The 19,121-nt window shown below is 39.6% G+C and overlaps 1 protein-coding gene across 2 annotated transcripts in view; it reads right to left on the bottom strand.

Annotated features, from left to right (window-relative positions):
* Window positions 1-19,121, bottom strand: part of NLN (neurolysin) — a 94,348-nt gene that overhangs the window by 70,700 nt on the left and 4,527 nt on the right. For both annotated transcript variants that reach the window (XM_089653470.1, XM_089653469.1), the window contains exons 2-4: window positions 6,905-7,161; window positions 5,615-5,763; window positions 2,416-2,523 (exon numbers count right to left, since the gene is read on the bottom strand). In XM_089653470.1, the coding sequence (XP_089509596.1) occupies window positions 2,416-2,523; window positions 5,615-5,763; window positions 6,905-7,161 (514 nt within the window). The remainder of the gene's footprint in view (window positions 1-2,415; window positions 2,524-5,614; window positions 5,764-6,904; window positions 7,162-19,121) is intronic.

Raw genomic sequence — 19,121 nt, 5'->3', positions numbered from 1 at the left:
CTGGTGAACTCCATGGCCAAGAGGGTTAAGGCAGTGCTGGAAAATAATGGTGGCCACACAAAATATTGACACTTTGGGCCCAATTTGGATATTTTCACTTAGGGGTGTACTCACTTTTGTTGCCAGCGGTTTATACATTACTGGCTGTGTGTTGAGTTATTTTGAAGGGACAGCAAATTTTCACCGTTATACAAGCTGTACCCTCATTGTAGCAAAGCATCATTTCTTCAGTGTTCAGTGAAAAAATCTCATAAAAATATTTTAAAAAAAATGTGAGGGGTGTACTCACTTCTGTGAGATATTGTATACAAATAATGTGGCCGACATCCTCTTCCTGCTGCTACTGCACATGCATCCCCAGGGCTCATGCGCCCATGTGGCAACAGACTCCCTCATGTGGCCAAAATTAGGTACTACAGGCAGATACAGGCAAAAAAGAGATACTCCCCCTAGTAGTCTTCCCAGTCACCATAGCAGACTCCTTTGCATATACAGATACACTATATTGCCAAAAGTATTGGGATGCCTGCCTTTACACGCACATGAACTTTAATGGCATCCCAGTCTTAGTCCGTAGGATTCAATATTGAGTTGGCCCACCCTTTGCAGCTATAGCAGCTTCGACTCTTCTGGGAAGGCTGTCCACAAGGTTTAGGAGTGTGTCTATGGGAATGTTTGACCATTCTTCCAGAAGCGCATTTGTGAGGTAAGGCACAGATGTCGGACGAGAAGGCCTGGCTCGCAGTCTCCGCTCTAATTCATCCCAAAGGTGTTCTATCAGGTTGAAGTCAGGACTGTGCATACCAGTCAAGTTCCTCCACCCCAAACCTGCTCATCCGTGTCTTTATTGACCTCACTTTGTGCACTGGTGCGAGGTCATGTTGGAACAAAAAGGGGCCATCCCCAAACTGTTCCCACAAAGTTGGGAGCATGAAATTGTCCAAAATGTCTTGGTGTGCTGATGCCTTAAGAGTTCCCTTCCCTTGGACTAAGGGGCCAAGCCCAACCCCTGAAAAACAACCCCACACCATAATCCCCCCACCACCAAACTTTACCCTTGGCACAATGCAGTCAGGCAAGTACTGTTCTCCTGGCAACCACCAAACCCCGACACGTTCATCAGACTGCCAGACAGAGAATTGTGATTCGTCTCTCCAGAGAACACATCTCTACTTCTCTAGAGTCCAGTGGCGGTGTGCTTTGCACCACTACATCCTATGCTCTTGATTTGACTTGGTGATGTAAGGCTTGGATGCAGCTACTCGGCCAATAAAAACCCTTTCCATGAAGTTCTCTATGGACTGTTGTTGTGCCAATCTGAAGGCCACATGAAGTTTGGGAGGTCTTAACTATTGACTGCAGACAGTTGGTGAGTTCTGTGCACTGTGCGCTTCAGCGTGCACTGACCCCGCTGTTTCATTTTATGTGGCCTACCACTGCGTGGCTGAGTTGCTGTTGTTCACAGTTGCTTCCACTTTGTTATAATACCACTAACAGTTGACCGTGAAATATTTAGTAGCAAGGGAATTTCATTGATGGTGTTTTTGCACAGGTGGCAACCTATCATGGTACCATGCTTGAATTCACTGAGCTCCTGAGAGGGACCCATTCTTTCACAAATGTTTGTAGAAGCAGTCCGCATGCCTAGGTACTTGATTTTATACACCTGTTACCATGGAGCTGATTGGAACACCTGAATCCAATGATTTGGAGAGATGTGTCCCACAACGCTAGGCAATATTGTGTGTGAAAAAAAAAAAATTATATATATATATAATAAAATCAAAATCAATAAAAACAAAGCATATGCAACATATGTTCAACGAACATCCACCTTACAGACACTGGTCAAAAAACGGAGTATGTCCTGTGTAGGAGGGGTTATATGGGGAGGACTTCCTGTTTGATTGGTCGGCCAGTGTCCATTCACCTATAGGTGGCATATAACCCATATAGTCATTAATATGGCCTGCTCTGTGTCCCTTGATGTAGGAGAAAGAAAACACAGCAATTGTTTATGATACACAGTGCTTTGGCAAACTGCATGTCATACAGTAAGGGTAATATCACTGCTTTAATCCCCTACTGTTGATGGATTACAGCTCATGTTGGCAATCCCCTCAACTGCAGTACAACAAAATTAATGTTCAGTAAAAGAGGCAATTGTTAACAAGGAGCTAAATCTCTCTAGCAGAAGGTTAAAATAGCTCCTGAAGTTTAGCCTTTATTGTTCTAACAGGATGTGGTCAATATGTTCCTGTGTTTGTGCTCTGGTACATTTTCCTTTTTGTTATACGTACTGTAGTTCACATATATTTAAAACAGTTGATGAGCCAACTCCTTTATGTATACAACTGTATGGCAATGCGGTTTACAGATGCTATGTTTTACTGGGAGTTTTCTTTCAGTACTCACACTCTGAACAACCAGGGGTAGATGGAGTCCATTCCGTTTTCCAATCTGAACAGACTTTTCCAGATATCGTCTAACCTCTGGCTCCAATTTCTTCACATCTTGCATTTGCTATAAAAATATTTGTGGCACAAACGTAGATTTTTAAAAGATATACATATACAATTCAGACAAATTAACCTAAACATCTTTTATTTTATTCCAGTTAAACAACAGAAAGACACAGGAACAGAATAAAAGTGTGCAGAAATTTCTAGTGGCTCTACATAACAGAATACTTGCAAGGATCCAATCAGAAAGATCATCCTTGCTTTATTAGTCACAATGATTTGTTATTATGCAGTGAAGCCTGCCTTCATGTTTATTTTTCAATAGCTTTTTACTGAAGGCTTACAATAAAAGTAGTAAATGAAAATGTATTTGGCACTATTGTCATCATTTCATTTTAAAAAGTACAGAAAGTGGTCATTGGGTAAAACACAGCAGAACATCCTATTTCATAGTATCCACAGACTATAGACATGCAAATGGATTTATAAGTTTAGAAGAACAATGTGAACAGTGAAAAGAAAGATAAATAAAGAAGGAGAAAAAAAATAAGTAAGGGGAGCACCTAGATGACTGAACTTTGATGGCCAGGGGAGAAAGGAAGCTAATAATTTACTTGGTTGGGTTGAAGAGGGGCCAATTCTTAAACTCAATTTTTAATATAGGAAATGAATCCAGGGGTTGTAGACCTTGCCAAATGTTTCTCTTTTACCATTTACAATGCTGGTCAATTTTACATGAGACGTGATCCTTAACATTTTAACCTTGGTAACAATACTGTCTTGCAGTACTTTGCTACTGATATTTTTTCAGCCAATATTATAAGAAACACTAGGGTCTGAGAGAGTTTAGGGAGGTTGGATATAGGTTTATTTAGAAGGCCGCATGTGGGTCCATCTTTTTTTTAAGATCCAAGATCTTTTATATGAGATATATTTTGCTTGAAAATTTTCCTATCTGGGAACAAGAACACCACACGTAAAACATACTTCTACTTATTCCACAGCCACAGAAGCATGAGGTTGACATGCCCAGACAAATGACAGAAAGACGTGAGGGAACCAAGTACCACCTAGATAAATCCTTGAAGTTAGCTTTGGCACAGATCTACCGATGCCCAACATCAAATTTAACTGTTTCCCGCTTTACAGGCAGTCATGTAAGTTTGTAAGTAAAGGAGTTCAAGTAAGAGTACAACACTGAGAATTCTCCTCTGTGCCCATCAAATTGTAAGCAAATGTTTTTATATTTACAATGAAGCATAAAATATTTTAATGTCAGTGTGAAGGAAGTGTAGAATGTGGTGTAATCTAAGTAGCTCTGAGATGGGCATCATTGGATCATTAAAATGCAGTGTAGTCTTCTCTTGGTCCACTAATGCAAGGTGGTGCGATTATAACCTTTAAATCAGATTGTTGTTCTAGTCCAACAAGTTAAACTTACAGTAGCTTTTCCTAGATGACTAAAATTAACTGCTGCTTCAGTTGGCAGACAATTAAACATATACAGTGTACATAAAAAGTCTACACACCCCTGTTAAAATGTCAGGTTTCTGTAATGTAAAAAAATGAGACACAGATAAATCATTTCAGAAGCTTTTCCACCTTTAATGTAATCTATAAAACTGTACAACTCAGTTGAACAACAAACTGAAATCTTTTAGATGGAGGGAAGTAAAAATAAAAAACTAAAATAATATGGTTTCATAAGTGTGCACACCCACAAACTAATACTTTGTTGAAGCACCTTTAGATTTTTTTACAGCACTCAGTCTTTCTGGGTATGAGTCTATCAGCACGGCACATCTTGACTTGGTAATATTTGCCCACTCTTCCTTGCAAAAACACTCCAAATCTGTCAGATTTTGAGGGCATGTCCTGTGCACAGCCCTGTTCAGATCACCCCACAGATTTTCGATCGGATTCAGGTCTGGGCTCTGGCTGGGACATTCCAAAACTTTAAACTTCTTCTGGTGAAGCCATTCCTTTGTTGATTTGGATGCATGCTTTGGGAAAGATGAAGTTCCTCTTCATGTTCAGCTTTCTAGTAGAAGCCTGAAGGTTTATGCCAATATTGACTGGTAACTGTTCATAATTCCCTCTACCTTGACTTCAGTTCCAGCTGAAGAAAAACAGCCCCAAAGTGTGATGCTGCCACCACCATGCTTCACTGGTGTATGGTGTTCTTTTGGTGATGTGCAGTGTTGTTTTTGCACCAAACATATCTTTTGTAATTATCGCCAAAAAGTTCAAGCTTGGCTTTATTGGACCATAACACATTTTCCCACGTGCTTTTGGGAGACTTCAGCTGTGTGTTTGCAAAATTTAGCTGGGCTTGGATGTTTTTCTTCATAGGAAAAGGCTTCTGTCTTACCACTCTACCCCATAGCCCAGACATATGAAGAATACGGGATATTGTTGTCACATGTACCACACAGCCAGTACTTGCCAGATAATCCTACAGCTCCTTTAATTTTGCTGTAGGCCTCTTGGCAGCCTCCAAGACCAGTTTTCTTCTCATCTTTTCATCAATTTTGGAGGGAAGTCCAGTTCTTGGTAATGTCACTGTTGCAACATATTTTCTCCACTTGATGATGACGGTCTTCACTGTGTTGCATGGTATATTTAATGTCTTGGAGATTCTTATGTACCTTTCTCCTGACTGATACCTTTTAACAATGAGATCCCTCAGACCATGGCTTTTGCTGTAGGATGAGACTAAGAAAATGTCAGGAAAGACCTACTAAAACAGCTGAACTTTATTTGGGGTTAATCAGAGGCACTTTAAATGATGCAGGTGTGTACTGACTCCTATTTAACACGATTGCGTAATTCTTAACACAGGTACATACCCAGTTATAAGAGGGTGTGCACACTTATGCAACCACATTATTTTAGCTTTTTTATGTTTACTTCCCACCCCTAAAAGATTTCAGTTTGTTTTTCAATTGAGTTGTACAGTTTATAGGTCCCATTAAAGGTGGAAAAGGTTCTGAAATTATTTATTATTGTCTCTTTATTTTGCATCACAGAAACATGACATTTTAACAGGAGTGTGTAGACTTTTTATATCCACTGTATGTATTACCGTGTACAGAAAACATCAAAAGACATCAAAACATGATCTCCTATGAATAACACAACATTATACTTACACAAAAATGGAGAATACGTTTAAATATATCTTCTCTCATAGTCATCTCAACGTCAAAGTCAGACAGTCTCTTGTCAGCTAGTGTACTGGCTGAGCGTAGTTCCCTACTTGGGGATACGTGCTGTGGGAAATCTAACACGCTTCTCTCCACTGCTTGGAAATAAAGGATAAAATCAGAATAAAGTCACAGTTAGCCTAATCCTAGTCATAGCATTCCAAAAGACCAGTGTTACCCACAGCAACCAATAACTTTTCACTTTTCAAGGTCTTCGCTGCTCTGGAAATATGAGCGAACAAGCCAGTTCCTACATACCCAAATGCTAGGCTCCACACTGTGGTGGATGGTAGAAGTCCATACTGATGAACATTCCCAGTGTATCCCACAATGCATTTTGGGGCACCCTTCAAAAGAATGGTAAATCTCTGCATTGCGTAATTCACTGAGGGAATTTTTCACCATCAACATTTGAAAAAGTTGAAATCTCCATACTTCAGGAGCCTGGGTTTTGGGGGTGCTCCACAGTGACAGATTTTCTATCAAGTTGTGCTTATTGAAACCTTTCATTCATAGTTATAAATTCAAAAAGGAAAAGCTTAGTTTTATAATAATAATAACAAAAAGCCCACCTTCTAATCCAATTTCAGACACATCCCCAACCAGATGCCTAATTACTTGCATTTGACATCAGTGACTTCCCCAGGTGTTTACCCTCCTCTGGTCCTATCTAAATCTTCTCTAGTACTAACTGTACCTGTGCAGTGAGTCCCCATAGAGTTGCATGGAGACATAGTCTTGCACTGGAAATTCTAGGAGTATGGCTTCATTCAAGTCTTTGGGGACTAACTGTGCAGGCTGAAGACCAGTAATCACTGAAAAAGGCCTCTACTGTCTGGCAGGAGTAAGTAAGCAGCTGGGTGGGGGTGTCTGGGTTAGAATAGGTTAGTGGGTTAGGGAGAGCAGACTGGAGGGAATTTTTAGAAAAGTACACTTTAAATTTGTTACCATGGATGAAAGTTACAACAAACATATTTTGCTAGAAAAGCCATCAATGTGGGGCATCCTGAAACTAAATGGTTAAAAAATTTCTCAACTGTATTCAAAACGAAAAAAAATAAATAAAAAAGGGCTGGCGTTTGGCTTTCATAATAGCAATATAGTGACTCAGTAAATATATGTCAAGTATTTAAAAGTTTAAAGCACTGTGGGGCTTTTCCATCTTATTGCACACCTTTTATAAATTTGACACACTATTTCCCTGTTAGGGGTATTTTAGCATTAGCAAAGCATCACCTGAATACTCAAGTTCCAGATCCGCTAAGACTTTTACAGTGTTCTCATATGTGACTTCATCCACGTCCAATGCAGCCACAGCATCATAAACACTCTTAGTTCTTGCAATTAGTTCCTCTGTCCGTGTCTGGATGGTTTCTGGTGACAAGTCCCATCTCATGAGATTCCTATTGCTGGCCAAACTGGAAGCCATTCTTAAGGTTTTGGGGACATCTGAGCCCATTGTCATTTTTAGGAATGTTTTACTGATGTGTAACCTGGGATTTAAATAAAAAAAGAATAATTAAAGGTGCTTTTAATGGATAGCTAAACTCAAAAAACAAAACATAATGTATTGCAACTTATCAGTTCTTAGATGTAGCAGATGCATTTATTTTCTTTTTTAAAACTAACATTTTTAGTAATTACAGAAAATATCTGTTGATCTTGCCAGATAAGCAGCCCCATGTAATAGAGATGGACAAAGGCAGCCCCTTATAACAACCACGGCTCTTTCCATGGACACTGTGGAGGAGTGAGCACAGCCATCCAGGGACAAGATGTCTGTTATTTGCAGGATTTTTTTATGTGGAAAAGATACTTGCAGAAAAGTAAACCATAGATCCTTTCATAACATATTGAATTAGAAAGTTTGTTAAGGTGCTATAGGATGGGCCTATGCATACGTATACACATCTTTTTTGATAAAAAACAAGTTTATTATATCCCTCAAAAAAATTGGAGGGTTAAATAAACCCAGCACAAAAAAAACATAGTGTGCATCTAAACACAAATTACTCAAATACAGCAGGGTGCAGCTGTCAAGCAATTAAGCAGTTATTATTTCCTAATTTGAAGGCTAAATAATATGAAAAGGCTGCTCTATGCGATAGGGTATAACATTTTTTCTTTAACAAGTACATTTATATGCAGTATAACATATATAGAAATGGTCAAAAGAGGTCAGAGGTTAGGTCACAAGTGCACTTCATTATAAAAAGACATAAAAATGCATTAATAACATGAAATTCCCCCGTGGAAAGTATCGTAGATGGTAAACTAGTTTCAAGCAAAATTTACAGACAACACTGGAGTCCATAGAATACAGTGTAGAATTCTGGAAAGTCCCAAAATGATAAAAAAGAGAGAATATTCATCCACAGATTTTAGTAATACTTCTTCTAATATATAAGTCGCTGTCATATAGTATCTGCCAGTGCTGGGGTTCAAACGGGCCGAGTTCTGGTGTTTGTGTGCGTGATGATGTCACGAACGTCAACTATGCCCTTTGTGTTTCATCACATATGAACTACCTGAGTTGGTCGCACGTGATAGTACTTTTACCAAAACTGGCACCAATTTTTGCCTAACTTGGTGTAAGTAGCTTTAAATGGAACTCCTCAGCTTGTGTTTAAGTGAAAAAAAAACAGTAATGTCAGAACAAAGCTGTTATGGTCATGTTACTGAATATCTAGCTGGTCTAGTTACTTTCTCATAATGAGAACACCCAAGTCATGGGGAAAATTGAGGAATAAGATGATAAGAAGATCCATACACACTAACATTGCATCATCTGGGATGTTAATTCAATCCCCTTAAAGAGTAACTAAACAACATCTTAACACCACAAACTGAAAACACTATTTAATTCATTTTTGATATTCACAGCAAACACACCCATCTATCCATGTCTCCAGGCAAACACCCCCTGTGGCCATCTTCAGCAAGGGAAGATGATGATACGCCCTGAAATCCATATGCCTTTAACCCAAGTATGTAGGCAGAAGGGTATGCTTAGCCGATAGTCCATTCCTCCCCTCCTCCAGATGCCACACCAGACCAGTGCAGCCAGCAATAGTTTTCCTGATCACTGCCACGCCAGTCCCAGTGCCACCAGACCAGTGAATGCTAGCAACAGTGTTCCTTATCACCGCCACACCACTCGCAGTGTTATCAGAGAAGTGCAAGCTGGCAACAGTTCCCCCGATTGCTGCCACAACAGTCCTAGTGTCTCCAGACCAGTGTAAGCCAGCAACAGTGTTCTTGATTGCCGCTACACAAGTCCCAGTGCCACCAGATCAGTGCAGCCAGCAACAGTGTTTCTGATCAGTGCCACACCAGTGAAGTTGTCTCTGATTACTGCCGGTACTCACCCTGGCCTGTTTATTGACCACGTTTCTGCCTGCTGTCTGGACTGATCCTTTGCCTGTTTCCTGACCATGTCTCTGCCCGTAACCTGAACTGACATGTCTGCACATTTGACTGACGGCATTCCTGCAAGACACCAGTCCCAGCCATCTCCTGCGGACAACAGTACTCCTGGAACTGCATACACCCATTTTTTATTCCTGTGTTCAGCCCCTAGTACTTCCTGGCCAGTGAACAAAGCATTCCTGAGGGCAGCCACAAATCAGTAGGCTAGGCTTGCTTGGCTTATAGGAACGGGGAATGCTATAGGTGACGCTACATCAAGCTACATTTCCTGACCACTCAAACAGAAGGTGAACATTATAGTACACTGGTTTTGATACATTTGGTTGATTTTTGAGATACAAATGTCTGGTGCGTAGTTAGTCCAAACAATACATTCCACATGTGTGGTATCCCCATACTTGGGATGGGTAGTAGAATGTGTTTTGGGTTGCAATTCTAAGTATACCCATGCTGTGTGTGAAAAATATTTTCATAAATTGTCAACTTTGTGAAAAAAAATTAATTTCATTCTCTTTCCGCATTTTCCCAAAACGTGTCGCAAAAAATACCTTAGGGTATTACCTCTCCAACATGTGGAAATTCTGTGGGTGTTTTTACTTTCCTGGTGCACCAGGGTCTCTAAAAATGTGATAGGTAGTCAAGAAATTAGATGTGTAATTTATGCACCTAGAAAGCGTGAAAGTGCTCCTTGGATTTTGGGCCTATGTGGTTAGGCTATCAAAAAGTCTCCCATAAGTGGTATTGCTATACTAAAAAGGAGTAGCAGAATGTGTTTTGGGGTGTAATTCTAAGTATGCCTATTCTGTGTGTTAGAAATGTCTTAATAATTGACAACCTAGCGTAAAAATTTTTCATTTGCTTTCCTGCATTTTCCAAAAACCTGTGGCAAAAAATACAGTTTTCAAAAGACTCCCTATGCCTTTCAAAAAGTATCTTGGGTTGTTTGCTTTCCAATAGGGGGTAATTTTTTGGGTGTTTCTCCTGTCCTGGCACTTCAGGGACTCAAGATATATGACAGGTAGTCAGGAAGTGACATGCATAAATTATTCTCCCTGAAAGCCCAAAGGTGCTCCTTGAATTTTGGGCCCCTCTATGCATCTAGGCTGTGAAAAAGTCTCACCTGTGTTTTTCCCATACATGGATGAATTTGATGTAGGGGGTAATTGTAAGTGTGCCTATGCTGTGTGTGAGAAATAACATGTTAAAATGACAACTTTGTAAAAAAAAAAGATTTTTTTAATGTCTTCATTTTCACAAAAATTTGTGACCAAAAAAACAACTTAAAAAAAGCTCACCATGGTTCTTACTAAATACCATGGCCTATTTACTTTCCAAAAAGAGGTCATTTGTGGGGGTATTTGTACTGACTTGGCATTATGGAGTCTCATAAAATGAGATAGATATACATACACACACACACACACACACACACACACACACACACACACACACACACACACATATATAAATAAATATATATACACACACATACCATAGTTGGTAGACTCTATAACTTTCAGCAGACTAAATAATTTACACCTATTTGGGTTTTTTTCAAAGTAAGGCAGCAAAATACATTCTGGCCTAAATTTATGAAGGATTGGTTATTTGCAAAATTGTATAACAAAAACGAAGAAAAAATGTTTACAAAATATTCAGTCTTTTTTTCCTTTTTATAGCTAAAAATAAAACAACACAGGCGAATAAATACCTCCAATAGAAAGCTCTGTCTAAAAAAATGGTAAAATATTAATTTGGGTACATGACTGAGTAATTGTCATTCAAAGTGTGACAGCGCTGATAGCTTGGACTGGAAGGGGGTGCAACAGTCCAGATTTGAAGTGGTTAAAATATAAGTTTGCAGAATGTATTTTCATTTTACAAAGTTAAAAAGTGCAGTTTTTATTTTTCTTGCTTAAAGTACAAAACTGTAGTGCAATGACAAGATAAGAGCACAGACAGGCATTTTGTACAGAACACAATTCATAACATACATTTAGAAACAAATTTGCTTTCTGTCAAATGGAGAAATTAAGAAAAAAAAGTTGTATAATAATAAGCCAGAAGACAAGGCCATCAAAAGTGTCTGCATTTTGTTATCAGATGCACTGTTTGCCAGATGCACAGATTTGGGCTTACTATAAACCCAATGGACTGCTTGCAGCACAGACATTTCTATAAATATACAGGTCTACAGTAGTTATGATAACCTCAAGCTTAAAGTGGTTGTAAACTATTACATACTGTATAACCTGTGAAGTGACTGGCCTCAGGTGATACACAGAAATGAAACAAATCCTTCTATATAAGTACTTGTTTATCTGCAGCCCTCTCTTCCTTACATCCAAAGTGCAGAATTTATAAAGCTTGTCTGAGCTTCCACAGAGCAGGAGGTGGGGAGCTGAAGTAGCACTTTGCAGAACTCAAAGAAGGGAGTTCTGAGCGCTGACTGGAGGAAAGAGACATCCCCCTTCACACAGCACACAGGAACTGAGCTGAGACTGTCAATCACAGCCTGTGCCCTCCCGTCATCTTTTTTCTCAGGAAAACTTGTCAGAAGTGACCCATGATTATGGCAAAGGAATAAGGCAGTAAACAGAAATGACACTCAGTGCTCTGGACTGAGACAAGCACACACTATAGAGAGATATGCTTTGTTCAGATTTCATGTCTGAGGTTTACAACCAGTTTAACCGCTTACCTACAGGGCACTTTTACCCCCTTCCTGCCCAGGCCAATTTTCAGCTTTCAGCGCTGTCACACTTTGAATGACAATTGAGCGGTCATGCAATACTGTACACAAAAAAACATTTTTATAATTTTTTGAGACAGATAGAGCTTTCTTATGGTGGTATTTAATCACCTCTGGGTTTTTTTATTTTTTGCTAAAACTAAAAAAGACTGAAAATTAAAAAAAAAAAAAAAAAGTTTTCTTAGTTTCTGTTATAAAATTTTGTAAATAAGTAATCTTTCTCCTTCACTGATGTGCGCTAAAGAGGCTGCAATGATGGGCACTGACAGGCATCGTAACAAATATCTGACCGTGATCTGATCCTGACCGGATCCAAAGTTGAATAAAAAGTGAAAAATGCACAACCATATAAATGGTACTAAACAATGTGTGAACTAATAATTACAACAAGTAACAAAAGTGAGTTAATCCTAAGCAGGATTTGAAGGTGATGGTGAATAATAGTCCAAATAGGGACTTGTGGGTGATATGTCCAAGGAATTGGACTCAAATTAAGAACAAACGCATAAACATGCAAGTGAATGTTTTCTGCAAGACCAGATGTGCATAAATAATGCAAAAAATTGTAAACTCAAAACACTAAATGGTGTATCCATATAAAGGTATATACATCCGATACATATCAAACAAAATATATATATATGCAATAGTGGAAAATGTCCATGCAGTCTTATCTGACATAAAACATGCAACAAAACGCATGATAAAAAACAAAAAAGTCCAAAATGGTGCTATCAATACCAAGCAATCCAAAAACCAAGATACACACGCGTGCCTGTGGATAGTGAATGTGGGTAACCACAGAAGGGTATCCTTAAGTAGCTGAATTAGCCTCTCACCTCATTGCTTCGACCCGCAGGGGTCAAAACACTTTTGGGATCACAAAACTGGATCCTCCATGTGTATGGTTCCTCTGTCACTGAATGTCTCTCCCTGCAACGATCTCCCTCTCTGGGGTGTGCGTATTGGTGGCGATATCCTCTCCAGGTATACGGTTAGGGTGTAATGCTCTGAGTGTATTTGCAAATACACCCAGAGCATGAGGGTTTGAAGGCTTGTTGAACAAGGAAAGTACTGTGAGTGCAAAACTGGAATACTTTGCGTAATTTCTACTACAATAAAAGGTAATACACTATGGGAAGCTCTACTTATGTCTTTTACTGAGATATTGGCTTACACCCTAACCGTATACCTGGAGAGGATATCGCCACCAATACACACACCCCAGAGAGGGAGAACGTTGCAGGGAGAGATATTCAGTGACAGAGGAACACATACACATGGAGGATCCAGTTTTGTGATCCCAAAAGTTTTTTGACCGCTGCAGGTCGAAGCAATGAGGTGAGAGGCTAATTCAGCTACTTAAGGATACCCTTCTGTGGCTACCCGCATTCACTATCTATGGGCACGCGTGTGTATCTTGGTTTTTGGATTGCGTGGTGTTGATAGCAACATTTTGGACTTTTTTTTCACATATATTTTGTTGTTTTTTGTCATGCGTTTTGTTGCATGTTTTATGTCAGATAAGACTGCACGGACATTTTCCACTATTGCATATATTTTTTTTTTTGTTTATTTGATATGTATCGGATGTATATACCTTTATATGGATACACCATTTAGTGTTTTGAGTTTACAATTTTTTGCATTATTTATGCACATCTGGTCTTGCAGAAAACATTCACTTGCATGTTTATGCGTTTGTTCTTAATTTGAGTCCAATTCCTTGGACATATCACCCACAAGTCCCTATTTGGACTATTATTCACCATCACCTTCAAATCCTGCTTAGGATTAACTCACTTTTGTTACTTACTTGTAAATATCAGTTCACACATTGTTTAGTACCATTTATGTGGTTGTGCATTTTTCACTTCTTATTCACCTTTGGATCCGGTCAGGATCAGATCACGGTCAGATATTTCTTAGGACCCCATGTGGATCTAGTCACATTTTTTCTTTTTGCACATTGTGTCACTTTATATATTGTTTTCATTTTGTATGCATACAGTGGTATAATATGTGACTTATTGTTTGTGAGTAGCGCTGCATCGTGTTTTCTCATCGCATTTATTTGATCATTGGTCATCTCTTTGATTTTTGTATTGCATTGTAGGTAGAAGCGCAGGGGGTTCACACCACTATTTCACTGACAGGCATCACTGATGGGCACCGAAAGGCAACACTCATATACGGCACTGATAGGCAGCTCTGATGTGCACTGATATGTGGCATTGATGTGCACTGGTATGTGGCAATGATGGGGCTACAGTGATAATCAGGGCACTGATGATCAGTGTACATGTCCCCTCTGAGGAATGCGGTTTACTGGCTTTCCTCTTGCACTGTCAGCATGAGGACTGCCGATAACCAGCATTTCCTATTTACATGCGATCAGCTGTGATTGGACACAGCTGATCACGATAGAGCCTACGTCATCGTTTTTTTTACTGTGATCAGTGATCCGCTGTGTCCCAGAGACACAGCGCACCATTAATCGCTGGGGTGTGCATGCGCAACTAGAGTGGGAGGATGTCATATGAAAACCTCCCAGAACAAGAGAACCAACACCCGTCCATCATTTACGGGCGGGAGGCGGTTAATGGTTCCTCCATCTCTACAGGGCTAAGTAGTGACATATTTTTTTTCCATAAGTAAAATTCAACTTTAAAAGGAATTCACACATTTTTTCCAACTGAATCTAATTAGATTGGGTCTCGATTTAGATACAGTTTAATATTTATCCAATAGAAATAAAAGAATCTGTCTACATCAGAGCCATAAATTGGTGAATATTTATAAAGGAAATAAATGGTGACCTGTGAAATAAGTGACTGAAAAGGTACAAACAGATATTTTCTGCTTTATAAATAGATGCCAAGAAAGACCTTGCTGATATCTGATATGTGCAATTACCAATAGTTTTTTTTACCAACGTTCCCCATTAATGACTTATATGTAAAAATAATGAGTACTCTTTGCATGAAGAGTCTCCTCTTATTATTTTGCATGCCATAACCAAACATATTTAAATAGCATCTGACAAGTGTAATGATCTGTGAATAATGGGCTCTGCTATATGAGCTTGCCTGTCAGAAAGGTTTTAGCTAAATAACACACTCTGATATATAATAAAGCAGTAAAACACATATGCTGGATATTAAAGTCTAGGTAAACCCTAACTATGAACTTCCTTTTTTTGCTCCCTTTTGGTCCGTTAGTTATATCAGTGAAAGTATTTTATTATATCTGTTCGGTAAGTGCAAAAAAAAGATCCTGTTGATTCTGCCTGGAATGCAGTGAGCTTCTATCTTCATTTGAGCTGACAACACGGTGCCTCTGCTGACATCCCGAGGAGTTTTATCAGCTCTCCCCAGGTTACCTCTGTAGACTACAGAACACTTCTTTCACATGTTATTGGGGGGAGGGTTGTATTCTGTAGTTCCAATTAGGTGCAACCATGAGTAGGATGACAACACTGTCCTTCTATAGATACAAGTAGAGTAAATGAATGTAGTCACCATAGGATAGGATCTGTTACTGGCTAGATCGCCAGGTGAAAAAGTGAGGGGAAATTTTACAGAGGTTTACTGTCTTTTCCACTCTATATATAAAAAGATTGCCTGGAGCTGAGTTTTTTTTATTGTTTAGGATACTAAGCACCAGGCATTATTTCAAACGAACTTTCACCAAAACAGTTGTACATACATGTCCAACAAAGAACTTCTTTCCCCCAAAAGTTATGCAGGCTGCAGGAGTGCCGAGCTCATGCTCATTTACATTGTTGCCCTTGGTAGGCACCCCTTTCAAAAGAAAAACTGCAACAATAACGTAACCAAAAATAATGTTGACACAAAACTACTGCTCAAAAATATTTAAAAATATTATTAACAGCCAGGGTGGATAAAAATCAATGATTTTTTAAATCATTTAAATCAACAAGCCTTCAAAACCTCATGCTCTGGGTGTATTTGCAAATACACTCAGAGCATTACACCCTAACCGTATACCTGGAGAGGATATCGCCACCAATACGCACACCCCAGAGAGGGAGATCGTTGCAGGGAGAGATATTCAGTGACAGAGGAACCATACACATGGAGGATCCAGTTTTGTGATCCCAAAAGTGTTTTGACCCCTGCGGGTCGAAGCAATGAGGTGAGAGGCTAATTCAGCTACTTAAGGATACCCTTCTGTGGTTACCCACATTCACTATCCACGGGCATGCGTGTGTATCTTGGTTTTTGGATTGCGTAGTGTTGATAGCACCATTTTGGACTTTTTTGTTTTCACATATATTTTGGTTTTTTTTATCATGCGTTTTGTTGCATGTTTTATGTCAGATAAGACAGCACGGACATTTTCCACTATTGCATATATATATATATTTTATTTGATATGTATCTGATGTATATACCTTTATATGGATACACCATTTAGTGTTTTGAGTTTACAATTTTTTGCATTATTTATGCACATCTGGTCTTGCAGAAAACATTCGCTTGCATGTTTATGCGTTTGTTCTTAATTTGAGTCCAATTCCTTGGACATATCACCCACAAGTCCCTATTTGGACTATTATTCACCATCACCTTCAAATCCTGCTTAGGATTAACTCACTTTTGTTACTTGTTGTAATTATTAGTTCACGCATTGTTTAGTACCATTTATGTGGTTGTGCATTTTTCACTTTTTATTCACCTTTGGATCCGGTCAGGATCAGATCACGGTCAGATATTTGTTACGATGCCTGTCAGTGCCCATCATTGCAGCCTCTTTAGCGCACATCAGTGAAGGAGAAAGATTACTTATTTACAAAATTTTATAACAGAAACTAAGAAAATGTTTTTTTTTTCAAAATTTTCAGTCTTTTTTAGTTTTAGCAAAAAATAAAAAACCCAGAGGTGATTAAATACCACCAAAAGAAAGCTCTATCTGTCTCAAAAAATTATAAAAATGTTGTTTGTGTACAGTATTGCATGACCGCTCAATTGTCATTCAAAGTGCGACAGCACTGAAAGCTGAAAATTGGTCTGGGCAGGAAGGGGGTAAAAGTGCCCTGTAGGTAAGTGGTTAAACTGGTTGTAAACCTCAGACATAAAACATGAACAAAGCATATCTCTCTATAGTGTGTGCTTGTCTCAGTCCAGAGCACTGAGTGTCATTTCTGTTTACTGCCTTATTCCTTTGCCATAATCATGGGTCACTTCTGACAAGTTTTCCTGAGAAAAAAAGATGACAGGGGAGGGCACAGGCTGTGATTGACAGTCTCAGCTCAGTTCCTGTGTGCTGTGAAGGGGGATGTCTCTTTCCTCCAGTCAGCGCTCAGAACTCCCTTCTTTGAGTTCTGCAAAGTGCTACTTCAGCTCCCCACCTCCTGCTCTCTGGAAGCTCAGACAAGCTTTATAAATTCTGCACTTTGGATGTAAGGAAGAGAGGGCTGCAGATAAACAAGTACTTATATAGAAGGATTTGTTTCATTTCTGTGTATCACCTGAGGCCAGTCACTTCACTGGTTATACAGTATGTAATAGTTTACAACCACTTTAAGCTTGAGGTTATCATAACTACTGTAGACCTGTATAATGACACAGGGCGGGGCAATCTACATTTAGTAACAAAAGATACACAGGTATTCAAACTTCACACTAGCAGACAGTCCCATCAGGAGGGAGGGCTGCTGGAGACACCCCCCCCCCCCCCCACTAAGCTAATACACATAAACACATACATCTCATAACAGTTTGCTACCAAACAATAGAACAATGGGATGCAGCCACATGATGTTAAACAATCAACAACCCCCAACTATCTCCTAAACATGTCTACACAGTCTGAGACAAAGCCCACACAATATTAGGACAGATCACCCTGTACCCCTAACAAGCACAGGATGATTTACACATAAAAAGGATATGGGGAGCTGAGACAGGGGTCTCCCCACCTCTCCAAAGTGAGATAGGTTCCATGGGCCCCCCCACCCAAAGTGACTCCCGTCACAGTCTCCCATAGCAACCAGGATGGAACTGCATTGCTGAGGTGCCAATCCTGTACAGACATATGGAAATTCAAGAGTTAAAGTCAAGGGTACATTGGAATGTGTATGGCGTTACCCATGCTGCTACAGGACTGGCAGTGGGAATCACTGGACAGGTGGCTCTGGTCAGTTTCCGGCACAGTCCACCTAATTGCAAGCTACAGTGGGAAGATAAACATTTACATGGGGACCCGAGATTTAACTGGAGAACAGTTGCTGTGCAAGTGTTCATTGTGTATGTACGTCTCTAGGAGCAGAGGTCAAGTATTCCCTGACGGCAACCCTAACCTTGCCCCAGGGCATTGGTGAAAATGACAATCACCTGTATGTTATGGCTGCATTAATTTTCTCTTTTAGACTTTCATTTATTTTAACCTGGTGATCTGGGCCAGTAAGTCTGTTTTTCAAAAAAAAACAAGTTTTCCTGCAGATGTAGCAGTTAAGAGTGTTGTGACAAAGCATTTACCACTGGAAGAGGTGTTTACCATGATCCGTCTTATTTATTTATGTAAAACCTTTATGCCAAAAGGAATAAAAAACTGGTTGCTGTAACTGCTTATAAAGTGCGAGCTGGCTTCAATTTGTTCACGTATCTAAATCTGCTAGTACATCTAACACTCCCCTTCCCCAAGACTGACAGTGCTGCTGTCTGCCCCTCATCCAGAGTGGAAGCACTCTAAGGCCCCTTTCACATGTGATCCGCTTTGCTCAGTGGGGGGAATCTGTCCTCTTATCCCCCACTGAGCACAGCAGGGTAAGCAGATGACAGGTCTGTATAAACTAAGTGGACACAGCCCGCTCTGTTCTATGGGCATTTGGGTGTAAACAGATTGTTTCTACCTGACTTCCCTCCGATCCAATCTGCCTAGATGGAGGGGAACGGATCCCCTTGCGTTTGTTTTTTGTTTTCAGCAGATCAGAGGTAGGCGGGGGTGTAAACAAACACAAGTCCATTTACACCCGCTGATCCATAGAGACACATGGACCATCTAATCAGGTCCACATGAAAAACTGACAGGTGAGCCTGATCAGATCACCCGTATGAAAGGGGCCAAATGCAGGCCATAGATGGGTCGAAAATCAGCCGATTTTTCTTTAAAAAAAAAGAAAAATCAGTCGTTCAAGTGGCCGACGTTACCACCAACGGTAAAAAAAAAAAAAAAAAAAAAAAAAAAAAAAAAAAAAAAAAAAAAAATCGACCAATTTTCATCCTGTCGACAGTCGGCAAAAAGTGT

The sequence above is a fragment of the Staurois parvus genome, unplaced genomic scaffold (genome assembly GCF_062004578.1).
Source record: "Staurois parvus isolate SC_StPar_1 unplaced genomic scaffold, SC_StPar_1.0 ptg000714l, whole genome shotgun sequence".
Classification (NCBI taxonomy): Eukaryota; Metazoa; Chordata; class Amphibia; order Anura; family Ranidae; genus Staurois; species Staurois parvus.
Note: the sequence above shows the minus strand (reverse complement) of the source record. Positions and strands in the feature narration are given on the sequence as shown.